The sequence below is a fragment of the Peromyscus maniculatus genome, chromosome 12, assembly GCF_049852395.1.
Source record: "Peromyscus maniculatus bairdii isolate BWxNUB_F1_BW_parent chromosome 12, HU_Pman_BW_mat_3.1, whole genome shotgun sequence".
Lineage (NCBI taxonomy): Eukaryota > Metazoa > Chordata > Mammalia > Rodentia > Cricetidae > Peromyscus > Peromyscus maniculatus.
This window is the reverse complement of record NC_134863.1, coordinates 83,401,975-83,415,648: the sequence shown is the minus strand read 5'-3', so window position 1 is coordinate 83,415,648 and position 13,674 is coordinate 83,401,975. Positions and strand designations below refer to the sequence as shown.

The 13,674-nt window shown below is 51.1% G+C and overlaps 1 protein-coding gene across 8 annotated transcripts in view; it reads right to left on the bottom strand.

Moving 5' to 3' along the window:
• Nucleotides 1-13,674, bottom strand: part of Dop1b (DOP1 leucine zipper like protein B) — a 119,296-nt gene that overhangs the window by 9,982 nt on the left and 95,640 nt on the right. For 4 of the 8 annotated variants that reach the window (XR_013043883.1, XM_042259573.2, XM_006981347.4 and 1 more), the window contains 2 exons: nt 12,130-12,274; nt 191-273 (listed from right to left, as the gene is read on the bottom strand). Coding sequence is in view for 3 of the 8 variants with exons in the window: in XM_042259573.2 (XP_042115507.1) it covers nt 191-273; nt 12,130-12,274 (228 nt within the window). In the remaining 5 variants the exon portion in view is untranslated. The remainder of the gene's footprint in view (nt 1-190; nt 274-12,129; nt 12,275-13,674) is intronic. The other 4 variants (XR_013043884.1, XR_013043885.1, XR_013043886.1 and 1 more) reach the window with 1 other exon arrangement.

The following is a 13,674-nucleotide window of genomic DNA, read 5'->3' as shown; positions in this document are numbered from 1 at the left end:
GACCTTCCCTTCCTTTAAAACGAGTCTCTCGGGGATTTTCTGTTGCAAGCACAGAAAGCTGACTGACTCAGGTCCGGACGTCAGAACTCATGCAAGAGGAGTTCTGGCGTCCAGAATGAATACAGGCCCTCACAATGGCTGGAGAGGGCAAGCGCTTCCACAAGGGACCCCACGTCGGGCCCGCGTTTACCTCTGCCAAGAGGGAGAGCGCCTGCACGCTGTACACGGAGGGAGCAGAAGCGGACACCATCGCCGAGGCCGCAGCAGCAGCATCTGCGGCAGAGAGAGAGGCATCGGTTTAGCTCTGAGGCCGAAGTCGCACTTCGTCCCCAAGCACCTTCACCCTGGCTGCAGACACTAACTTCAGGATTTGCATCACACTCGAGTTCACCCACGAAGGATGTCTACGTTCGGCTTCTATTTATTTCTGTGATAAGGATCACGACCAAAAGCCAACCGGGGAGGAAAAGTTCACTTCGGCTCACAGCTGTTATCCTCCATGGAAGGAAGTCAGGGCAGGAACCTGGAGGCAGGACCTCAAGCAGAGACCATGGAGGGGTGCTGCTGATTGGCTTGCTCCCCATGGCTTGCTCAGCCTGCTTTCTTATACAGTGTAAGACAACAGGCCAGGGATGGCACGGCCCCATTATTCTGGGCCCTCCCACATCAATCACTAATCAAGAAGATGTCCTTCAGACTTGCCTGAAGGCAATCGGATGGAAGCATTTTCTCAACTGAGGTTCCTCTTCCTGGATAACTCTAGCTTGTGTGAAGTCATACAACCTCATCGGGACAAAGAATGTAGGTATTTGGATCAAATACACCAGCACCAGCTCACTGTCTCCAAGTCCTTTTGGGTGACCAGCCAGCACTGTGGTCTCGATGCCCAGGGTCCATCGTCCAATACTGGCTTTGCTCCCAGTCTACCGATGGCCTTGGCGCCCAGCTCTGAGCACACGTGACCGTCTCTTGAGCTCCCACACAGCCTCTGCCCCTGAAGGCTGTCTCCACTGTTGGGGAGCTGCTGTGGGACACACTCCTCCATCTCCACACAATCCTGCCTCTCACCCATCTGTGTCCTCTACTCTCCTGCTTCCTCCCTCCCTCAGAAGGGCCCACCCAGGAAACGGAAATGCTGGCCGAGCCCAATGAGTGTAGGTGTGATGATGATTTGTCCCCTTTGGAATTACTGCGCGGTCAGTGAAATTCCAACCTGCATTTGCTGAAAGCAGACTAATACCAAAATTAAACGAGACCTTCTAAAATGAGTATCCATGTATGGATTTTGGTTGATAAACAATGATGTCTGTTATCTGGGTCAGTTGGGGTTGGCTGGAGCCAGTGACTCAATCCCTCCTCATAAAGCTCAGTTAAAAGATGTCACTGATGTACCCCATTCCTTCCCCACGTGATGTTTTCTGGGCTGTTTAATAAATACGGAGCAAAGTCCTTTGTTAAGCAGACACACAGTCACACAACAGCCAGACACAGGCACACTCAGACACAGGGATGGAGTCACGAGACGGCACTCGGGCAAGCACACATTCAGACAAACAGACAGACACCGGACAGAAGACGCAGGGAGCACGAAGCAGTATTCAAATCTGGATTCACTCTTGCTTCAGTGACTCCAGGGGAAGTGCTTTTATTTCTCCCCTTAAAGCGTTATTGGTGGCTCAGAGTTAAACACTAATGTGTCTCATGTACGCAGCACCGGAGAGCTCCCTGCCCATTTTATACATTGTTCTTAAGTAGTCACCTTGCTGTACAATAGCTCTCTTGAAGGTACCCTTCCCGCCCGAATAAAATCGGCATGTCCTTTGACAAACATTCCCTCCTCCCTTATACAATCTACTCACCAACCTTTAGCAATAGATTACAGGTTAAGAATCTTTTTTGAGAATTTCATGTGTGAGTACTGCCTTCACACCATTTCTGTCTTCCCTCTGTAATGGCTCCTTAATGGTCAAGAAACTCAAAACTGGTCAAGATACAAGGAATAAGTGTCCATGGGGGCACAGTCCCAGTTGCTCCATCTATAACGGAACTGCTGGACCTAAGGCTCAGTGAACGAGGTGGAAGAGGAGGTGGAAAGACTTAAGAGCCAGAGGAGCAGAACACCTGCTGCTTGGTAGTGTCTGAGAGGCATGACAGACAGGGAGGGTGCACTGTAGGAGCCCGTTCTGGGGTTCCTCGTGGCTTTACCCAGCAGGTCCGCATAGAGGATGATCAGGACCACGGGCCTGAGTGCAGGTGTCTGAGATGGTCTGCACTTGGCTGTGCTGGTGGAGGAGGTCTTTTGCTCCACCCCTTGGTGTCTCTATAAAAACCCTGGACCAGAGACAGTCTGGGCCCGTTGTAATAGGTTCCAGGCCCTCTCGAGGCTATCCATTATTTTCTATCTGTTTATCTCCGCAAGATTCTCCACTATAAATCCTTCTATCTAATATTTCCTGCTGATTGCACTCAAGAAAACTCTGGGGAACTGTGGGGGTGGTGGGTAAACGCCCCACAGTGCACCCACAGAACCTCAACAATATGACTGCCTGAATAAACCTGCACAAACACTCCGTGGACGTGATAATCAGGGGGGATTCCTCAAGGCCCTGCCCCTAGATGAAGAGCTACAGGCAATCTATGGCATAGAGAAGGAGAATTGTGGGAGCCCACAAAGGTTTCCTAGTAAGATCTGAGCTTGCTTTACCCAGCAGGGCTGCATAAGGGGATGGACTGACCGCGTGCGTGCGTGCGTGCGTGCGTGGTTACAGGTGTTTGGAAGGGTCTGCACTTGGCTGTGCTAGGGGGAGGTCTTTTGCTCCTCCCTTTGGCATTCCTATCAATAGCCCTTTAGAAGAGCCAGAAGGTGCTGGTGGGTTTTGATCCAGGCCTGCCTGAGGCGATCCTGCGTTTCTAGCTGTCTCTCTCCCATCTATTTTTTCTATCTAGATCTCTTATCCCTCACTCCTCAAGAGTCCCTCGGGGGATTAAAAGTGGGAGCTGGTCCCCCACAGAGAATCAGTCTTCTCCAGGGACAAGCCACCCGCTGGGTTATCCAGTCTCAAGTGCTCAGCCCCAAACACATACACATGGGAGCAACAGCCAAGCAGGGTGTTCATAAAACAGCAGTCATAGAAGAAGGTGTCGTGAGCTTGCGAAGAAATAAGGGGACGTAATGGGGGGGGGGAGGAAAAGGAGGGGTGGGTATGATGTAAATACAGTACTCCGATATGAAATTCTCAAAAAATGCAAACATTTAAATTTTACAAAGATGGATAAATGACTTTTATGAGGGACTGGATTAGTTGCTGTGAGAACAGGCTGTTAAACGGCAACTGCTCCTGGGTAGATGCTTGCCCAGCATGTACGTGTGAGGCCCAGCATGTACGTGTGAGGCCCAGCATGTGTGTGTGAGGCCCAGCATGTGTGTGTGAGGCCCAGCATGTGTGTGTGAGGCCCAGCATGTGTGTGTGAGGCCCAGCATGTGTGTGTGAGGCCTAGCATGTGTGTGTGAGGCCCAGCATGTGTGTGTGAGGCCCAGCATGTACGTGTGAGGCCCAGCATGTGTGAGGCCCAGCATGTGTGTGTGAGGCCTAGGACTCAACCAGAACTACTGCCTGTCATCTCAACACGAAGAAAGTGGAGGCAGATGGACTGGGAGTTCAAAGCCATGCTCAGCTATATACTAAGTGTGAGGCTAGGCTGGATTGTGTGAAAGCCTGCCTCAACAGCAACAAAGTCCCTAAATCGAAAACAAAACAAGCAAGCAAGCAAGAAGCTGGAAGCCAACAAGAAGCCAGCAGCAAGCCACAGCATTCTAGAGTCCTTACTGCTAACTGGTCATGATCCTGAGACCCGGCTTTGAGGGATCCTGAGCGTCAGTCTCCTACCTGCCTCTTCTCTGCTGGCCCCACCCAATGCTGCCCCCCCCCCATCCTGATCCTGGCCAGATCGGTTTCCAGACATTATCCTTCTAATCCCTGCTCACCAACCTACTTCAGTCACCACCACCCCCCCCCCCCCCGCCACCCACCCACCCCCCCTCCCCTTTGGGAATTCCACCCCAGAATCTATTACTGTGAGGGCTGTTTTCTCAGCTGGTGACTTCTGACTCACCTTTGAGGGTCATTTCTCTTCTCCTGACATCTCATGTGTAATGCTAACTCACCTCTCCCATTCTTCTCCAAGCCAAAAATCTCAACTGTCCTTGACCACATTTTCAGACCACGACATCTAAGCTCTGGATCAATGGCAGACTTCGCTGGCCCTGAGCTTAGATCACTTCTCTCAACTAGCTTTGCTGCCAGTCAGAACTGTTTCTGCAAACCACTCTGAAATCCTTTTGACGGGACTACTGGTTTCTGCTCTTGCACAATGTAGCCAGCCTTAACAACAGTCAAAGTGATGTTTTCTGATGATGGAGTATGATCACATGACTGCTCTGACTAATGGGGCCAGGGCTCTATGCCAAGCCCGACAGCCTCCAGTCTCTATCTCATTTCTGAACAGTTTCATCAAGACAGTGTTCTCCACTTTGAGAGACTAGGAGATAGGCAGACTCCCTGGTAGGCAGAAAGACAGGGAGGGGGGCCATGGCTGGGAATAAAGGTGGTGAATCACCAAGATGGCCGGCTTCTTCCTCAAAGCCTGGCAGTGTTTGTCTCTCACCAGCAGGCTGCCTGCTGATGGACTAGGCAGTCCATACAACAGCTGCGGACCAGTCAACCATCCTGTGTCTGTCTTCAAACCAACCAAGCCTAGTTAGTGCAAGGGAGGAAAGCTCTTCAGAGGTTTTAAACCTCAGATGAAGCTGGATCTTCAGCTTTCCAAGACCCCTCTGCTGTGTGAGGGTCTTTCTCTCTGCTGTGTGCATGTCCAGCCTTCCTTCAACAGCTGATTCTGTCTGCTGTGTGTATGTCCCCCCCCCAGATGCCTTCCCTCAACAGCTGATTCTGTCTGCTGTGTGCATGTCCATCCCCCCCAGATGCCTTCCTTCAATAGTTGATTCTGTCTGCTGTGTGCATGTCCCCCCCCACGCCCTCCTTCACCAGCTGACTCTCCCTGATGTGTGCATGTCCCCCCCCCCGTCCCCTCCACCACGTCTTCCTTCAACAACTGATTCTGTCTGCTGTGTGCATGTCCCCCCCATCCACCACCACCACGCCCTCCTTCACCAGCTGACTCTCTGCTGTATGCATGTTCCCCTGTCCCCCCCCCACGTCTTCCTTCACCAACTGACTCTCTCTGCTGTGTGCATGCCTCCCCCCCCCGTTCCCCCCCCCCACGCCCTCCTTCACCAGCTGACTCTCTCTGCTGTACTTGAGAGCTCTCTGCTGCCACCTGTTGTACTTCAGATTTTTCCTGCTTTTTACCTCTTTAACTGGCAAAGAAAAGAAAGCCCTATCAGGACCCCTAGACTGTATCAACTGGGGCTGGGGAAATGGCTCAGCGGTTAGAGCACTGGCCGCTCTAGCAGAGGACCCGTCAATTCCCAGCACCCACACAGCAGCTCACAACCATCTGTAACTACAGTTCTAGGGGATCCAACACCCTCTCTTGCTTCTGTGGACAACTGGCATACATGTGGTACACAGACACACGTGCAGACAAAACCCCCATAACATATAACTGCTGTGGGATATCTTTCTGTACGCTGTGAATGTGTGTTGCTCTGACTGGTTGATAAATAAAGCTGCATTGGCCTATGGCAGGCAGCTTAGAGTCAGGAGGAAAATCTAAGCAGAGATACAGAGAGAAGAAAGGAGAGGAAGGGGAGATGCCAGCCATCGCCCAAGGAACAAGATGCCAGCAGACTGGTAACGCCACGTATGGATGAATAGAAATGGGTTAGGTTATAAGAGCTAGCTAGCAAGAAAGCTTGCCATTGGCCATACAATTGGTAATTAACATTAAGCCTCTGAATGATTATTTTATAAGCGGCTGCGGGAGCAGAGAAACCTTCCAGCTACACATAACAGACAGACAGACAGACAGACAAACGACACTTGTCTTCCAGTACAGGTGTCTCAACTTGATGCAAGGGTGCCCCTGAGCACCTGTACACATTCTGGCAGCACAAACACGTGTCAGGTGGAGGGGCGCCCCACTGCGGGCAGCTTCCCACGGCCGACACGACGCCGGCATCTGTGCATCACCACTGCCACAGACGCAGCCGGAAGCCCAAGTGCCGCGCGCTGCTGTGACCTCTGCCGAGCAAGGCTTATGGAGAGGCTGGGAGTGGGTCACAGCGCTGTCACCAATCAGGCAGAGCTGAGCGACTGAACAGCAGACAGGCGACAACCCCTGGTACAACAGAATGGGTACAGCCGCAGGGGGCGTGCAGCTTGTTGGTGGTGGCGCCCAAAGAAACAGCCCCGGCAAAGCTCAGAGTGCGCCAAAGAAACAGCCCCGGCAAAGCTCAGAGTGCTCGGTCGGGGTGGGGGTGGGGCGCTCTTTCCCTGCAACCACAGTCCTAACCACAGCACCGTCTGGGAAAGCGCGGTTATTGGCCTAAAGCAGCAAAGGAAGGGGCTGGAAGAGAGCTTAGTCCGCAAGCGCGGGTGCAATCGTGAGGCCCGAGTTTGTCTCCCAGAACCGTGGAAAAAAAAAACAAAAACAAAAACAAAACACTGGGCACGGTGTCTGGCTCCTGTGACCACGGTGCTGGGGAGGCAGTGAGAGGTGGCTCTCAGAAGCCCGGGAGGGGGGGGGGACAGTCAACTAGTCCATTCAGCAAGCTCAGGTTCCAGGGAGAATACCTGTCCAAAGAAATGAGGCAGGCGACCACTTCTGAAGAAAACTGAGGCCGACCTCTTGCCATACCCACACACAGCCAGACCACATCGTCATCATCATCATCATCATCATCACCACCACCACCACCACCACCGCACACTAGCAGAGCCTCCCCGTGACAGATTATCACTACGGGACAAAGCATCACTATTTCTCAGCTATCCAGCAGCCGGACAGGACTGATGGGCTGAGCAACCAGGTCTGTCCCTCCTCTTTGGGTGACAAGATATACCACGTGGCTCCACCCCTTTCAAACAAAAGATTTTCATTTTTGTTTTTAATTACATGGGTAGGTGTGTCTCTGATGAGAATTTGTGCATGTGAGTGCGGTGCTGAGTCGGTCAGAAGGGGGCATCGGATCCCCTGGACCGGGAGTGACGGGCAGTTGTGAGCAGCCAGCCAGGGATGCTGGGAACAAAATACAGGCCCTCTGCAGGAGTGGAAAGCACTCCCAGCTTCTGGCCAACCTCTCTGTGGCTCCAGCCCTTTTAGCCCCGCTCTGAGTCAGTCTGTGCCCCAGAAAGAGCCACCCAGAGTCTACAGAGAACTCCACTTAAGCACTGGGCTTGGATGTGCCTGGAGCCTGATACCGATCAGAACTTCTCACCTGTGAGGTTTTGGTTTGTGTTTTGGTTTCTCATACACCAAGACTCACCTCTGCGTCCTCAGCTCTCTGCACTCACCTCTGCACTCACCTCTCTGTGCCACCTCTGCATCCTCAGCTCTCTGCACTCACCTCTGCACTCACCTCTGCATCCTCAGCTCTCTGTACTCATCTCTGCACTCACCTCTGCTCCTCAGCTCTGTGCCACCTCTGCACTCTCCTCTGCACTCACCTCTGCATCCTCAGCTCTGCGTCCTCAGCTCTGCACTCACCTCTGCTCCTCAGCTCTGTGCCACCTCTGCACTCACCTCTGCTCCTCAGCTCTGTGCCACCTCTGCACTCTCCTCTGCACTCACCTCTGCATCCTCAGCTCTGCGTCCTCAGCTCTGCACTCACCTCTGCTCCTCAGCTCTGTGCCACCTCTGCACTCACCTCTGCTCCTCAGCTCTGTGCCACCTCTGCACTCACCTCTGCATCCTCAGTTCTGCACTCAGCTCTGCACTCACCTGTGTCCTCAGCTCTGCCCTCACCTCTGCATCCTCAGCTCTGCACTCACCTCTGCATCCTCAGCTCTGCACTCACCTCTGCATCCTCAGCTCTGCACTCACCTCTGCATCCTCAGCTCTGCACTCACCTCTGCATCCTCAGCTCTCTGCACCCACCTCTGCAGAACACCAACCTGCACACCCCAAGCAGTTTCTCAGTGCTGAGGCTTGGGGATGATGTGAGTGTCCCTTAGGGCCTTACGTGTTAAACTGAATCCCCGGCGGCTGTGAGGTGCTCAGAGGATGAAGAAGTAAGCCAACTATGGTATCCTGGGGTGAGGCCTTCTGGTGTGGCTAGGGTTACATAAGGTCATGGGGTGACATCATCTTACTTCAGAACTGTACCAGCAGGGAGGATGCCACCAAATGTGACCCCCTAGGCTGTGCCCCCAGGACCACAAGCCCAAATCAAACTGCCTTCCTTGGAACAGCTACTGGCAACCGAAAATGGACTAGCATGCCCGCCTGGGAAGACCAGCCACACAACACAACTCAGGGACAGACATGCCCCTCCCTCAACTGCAGTGGGCCACACCCCAAGATCTGCAAGGGACAGCCCACATGGTGGCTCTGACAGCATGTCCTTTGGGGCTCTTGACCTCTGCCCTGGGAAGCTCTGGTTAGGGCGGCAACCCCAGCACTCCTCAGCCTTTGGCCAACATCAAGCGGACACAAAGCCATGGGACTCCGAAGCCTAGGAATGAGCTGGGATGACACTGGGAGATACCCATGCCTGGCCGATTGCTGGGTGTTCTCTCCACACATGCTCTGTCTCTATCACCAGGATCGTGTATAACTAGCTTGTATAATTGGATGCTCCTCTGGAGACTCCCATCTAGGTTCAGAAGAAGCTGACTATGGCAGCCTATGTCCCTGGCATCCCAGAGATGATCAGAAGTGAACCAGACTTTCTCGCTGGGATCCCCGGGCCCACACCGGACTCTGGTAAGCGCCTTGCTCAGCCATCGCCGGGGAAGGGAGCCAAGGAGGAGACCCACAACAGGACAGTGTGACTTTGGAGCACTCAGTCCTAAATGGGGATATCTCAACCAAACCCCTCCACGCAGGGCTCAGGGCTCAGTGCCCAAGAGGAGGCAGGGGTGGGGAAGCCAGAGGGGATGGAGGACTCCAAGGGGGCGGTGCCTCCCAGACACAACAGACGGACACACACGTAAAGTCACACAGACTGTGGCAGCACAGGTGGTGTCACAGAGCCATCACAGCTTCCTGACAGAGACATAGCAGAGCCGAGCCCCGTGATGGCTGCCAGGCCACCTCTGGTTCTCATCTTCACCTGTCACATACTTGGGGCACTTCTAATTGTACAATTTGAGGATGCTAGGTTGATGGAAAATTCCTTATGAATCATTTATGCCTTCTCCCAGGAATGCTGCTTCTAAGCTTCCCCAGGACAGTCCTGAGCATACTATTCCCTCCCCCCCAACACACACACTTTTAGGGAGATATCCTTATCTACTTGAAGGTCTTCCTTATGCCTTGGAGGTTGTAACACATAAAGAAGCCAGAGGTCTCTTTATGAGGCTATGAGACATTCTTGAAACATCTGTCCCTGTACTTACTCAGAAACAAGATATTCAAAACAAAGTAAAATTAAAAAGGTCAACAAGATTCGGTGGGCTAGAGGAATTGTCCGCAGTTCAGATTACAAGGCTCTTCCCACTGTACACTCAGACAATTACGTGGCATACAACTCTGCCCTACATAGAGACATATTGGTGAGCAAAGTATGGAGTGGAAAGATGATAAAAGAATGAGGTGTCAGGACCTCCCTCTTTTAGAGTTAGCTCATGTAGAGCCACTATAATATCATATGACCAAGGAGCAACAGAATGTCAGGATTAGACATATAAACCAATTCTATAAAGATATAAATGTGAACATTGATTATATTATGCCAGAATTTGAATAATAACTGCAGCAGCTTTAGCCTGAGGATTTTTCCTGGATACTCTGACCACTGAGAGTTAATAATACATTGCTTGAGACATAGCAAAATGTCCAGGGTGGTTGAAGATTTTGCTTTGGTCTAGTGTCCTCAAAGCAACCAAAGCAACCAGCCTGAGCACAGGCTGTCATACGCCTCTAGATTCTCAAAAATTGGGTTATGGGGTTAACGAGTAAGAATGATAACTCTGTTTATTAATGATGTCAAACTTGAGGGGAAATGATTGGAAATGATAACTCTGTTCTGTCATAGTTTATTAGTGATGACTAAAAGATGAGCAAACGGAAGTGAAACACATGTCCAAAATCAAAAATGATATGATCTATGTTTTGGAACATCATGAATGTATCCCTGCTAACTACATTCTGTATAAATAAAGAAACACTCTAGCTGCAAGTCAGTCAGGCTGCAAGATTCTCCTGACCACCATGGCCTGGCTCTCTTCCTTCTCCCGCCGACTCCTTACATCCTCTACAGGACCCCTCCACTGATGGGGAATGGCTCCTGCCACACAGAGACTGCACAGGCCCAAGCCAGATGGTCTCAGTTGTGAGAGGAGGAAATGGATACAATTTCCCACCCCTCACCAGACGCTTCTCCAATCGACATCAGCTCACAAGGGGAAAGCTAGTTCTCTCCAGGGGAGTCTCCCTGGGTATACTGACCACACTCAAGGGAGGCCCCACACCCATGAGCAGGTGGTCAGCACAAGTGACCTCCACAGTAATGTTGTCTCATGTGGCTTTGCCCGAGCTTTTTCCCCCTGACCCTTTGCCCGTATATTATTGTTTACTGACAGCTTTGTGTTTTCATGGTTTCTGTGGATCCGTATATGCTTGTGTGTGCTTCTTATGCTTTTTCTTTTTCATTCTGTTTTCTTGTTTGTTTGCCTGTTTGTTTTCTAAAGAGAGAGAGGGAGAGATCATGGAGTTGGCTGGGGTGGGGAGGATCTGGGAGGAGTTGAGGGAAGGGAAACCATGATCAGAATATATTGTCTGAAAAAATTATCTTCAATTATATATATGCATAAATATATATGTGTATATACACACACACACACACACTCACATAAAACGCGTGAACATGTGCAGTCACTTGGCCCACAAGGGCACGGATTCGCAGGATGGAATGGGGTGGGAGCCTGGGCCCATGAACAGCCTAAGAAGGCATTGTGCTTGTTTGTGTGCCTAAAGTGGGTTTTCACTTTCCAGTGCCTCCTGGAGCTCGGCCAATGATATCTGATGGGCAAAAATGGCGCACATTGAAGATTACAACCTGGTGTTTCGATGTATGTCAAAACTGTGAGGTCGGCCGGGCGGTGGTGGCGCACGCCTTTAATCCCAGCACTCGGGAGGCAGAGCCAGGCGGATCTCTGTGAGTTCGAGGCCAGCCTGGTCTACAGAGTGAGTCCCAGGAAAGGTGCAAAGCTACACAGAGAAACCCTGTCTCGAAAAAAAAAAAAAAAAAAACAAAACTGTGAGGTCATCGTGATCAGGTTCATTAACATCACTCCTGTCCCCACACAGACCCTGTGCTCTCCCATTTTTGTATACGAAGAAGACTGAATGAACACTGACACTTGGTGAACAATGCCTCGGGAACTATGAGGGAGGCTCCAGGAAAGGCAGAGGGTGTTTTACCGCGGGTACATTTTGTTCCCTGGATTGTTCTTGGACATGATTTCGTGCCTCTCACAACAAACATTAACATCCAGTTTACAAGACATGTTTACTCTTGTTGGATGTCAGATCATAGCTATAGAAGCCAACCTGGTGAAAGGGTGTGCTGGGTGCTGTCCTCAGGGCACCCTGAGTCTGGATATGGCTTTCTGCCTCGCTTTCCTGCTCTCCCAGACATCATCTACAGAGCGGGCCAGGCAACTGTTTAACTGATCTATCCTGAGAAAGTTCTGGGAAAGGACTGTTCTGCCTGTATTTAGCATGTGCTTCCTGGGGTTATTTACATGTTTTTCTGTAGCCAAGAAGAACCTTCTTGTATCATCGATTTGTTTCATTCATGTATAAAGCACACTGAAACTGAAGTACAGTTGTCTACAGCATTAGACTGTATCTGCCCCATTTTTTCAGGTCCTCAGATCCCAGGTCTCTCTGATACAGAATTGCATAGGTCAATGAAAGTCGAAAGAACACCTTTTTCTTAAAAAACCAGAACTTGAGCCCCTGGCTGAGGCAAGCGTTTCTTCCGAACCCTCCTCCACATACCGTGAACATCGTCTTCAGCATCAGACTCTTCCAGAGAGACCTGAGGCTGGGCTCTCACCTCCAGGTTTCTGCTCAGCCAGCTGGTTTGTTCCAAGGAGGAGCCAGCAATGGTCCCTACCGCTTCCAGGATTTTCTGCGTGATTTCCTGGAGAGCCAGCAGAAGCAAAATGGGACTCAGTTAGGAAGAAGGAAAGCTAAGGTCCAGTAGAAACAGGGTACAGGCTACCATCGGGAGCCACTGCGGCAACATCAGACTTAATAAAGATTCTCTACCTAAAAGATACCAAATAAAACAGTGTCGTTCTGACTGGCCATGCTCCAAGTCTTCACTCAGCGCCTGGGGCTAATGGCTGCTGTTCTCTACCAGCCGGCAGACATAAGAGACCAAGCTCAAAGTCAGCAGGACTGACAGGAAAGCTGTACCCGCACCTTTACTAAGCTGCTGCACCAGCCCTACCATGCTAGGCCGAGAGGGGACATGGAGTCACTCATGCTGAAACCCTCCTCACTGGCAGGGTGGCGACACTTTCTCTGCCTTAATCCTCAGGCAGAAGCAAAGCAACATGGACCAATTGCATTCTGCTCCTGTCCTGCCTCCCCTTGCGCTCCTGACAGGGAGAGCCTCTGGGGCAATTATATCCTTCGGTTTTGTTTTCCGGAGTCTTTCTCTGTCTTCAGAACCACTTACTCTAGTTCATGGGACGAATATTACCTTACTCTAGAACCACAATAAAGCCAGTCAAGATCTGTGTAAATCACGCAGTGTGCAGTAGCGCATGCTTGAAATCCCAATCTCTTTGCTAGGCAGAGAGAGGAGCATTTGAGCTGGTGCTACACAGGGAGACTCCTCTATCTCAAACAAAGCTGTCCTTAAGATAAATGGCTCTGGGGTTGTTATTTGCATGAGAAATACATCTTTCAATAATATAAGACGAAACAAAATTAAGTAAATAAAGTTGGCTAGACTGGGGTGACGTGAGCAGCCATTTGCAATCAGGAGTATTGTCAGACGAGCACGGTGTAAACATGAGGACCTGAGTTCGAATCTCCAGCACCGACGTGGAGGGCTGGGCGTGGTTGAAAGCATGCCTGTGACTCCAGCACTACGGGGCATGGAGAGAGAGGGGACCGCTGGCCTCGCTGGAGGCCAGTCTAACTCCAGGTTCAGTGAGAGGCTCTGTCTCAAGGGAGTAAGGCAGAGAGCAGCTGAGAAGACAGCCAATGTCCTTCTTTGGCCTTAGCATGTGTGCACATGGTAGAACACACATGTGCATATACCATACACACAGACCCACACAGACGCACATACACAAAAAACAAACAAAACTACCCCAATAAATTATTTAAAAAGGGGACACACACACACACACACACACACACACACACACACACACGGTGTCTGCTCAGGGACTGGGGTGTAACCCAGTTGTTAGAGGACGGCATGAAGCCCCCCCCATTTGATCCCCAGCACTGCACACAGCCAGGTATGGCACACACCAGCAATCCTAGCACTAGAGAGGGGAGGCAAGAGGATCATGAGTTCAA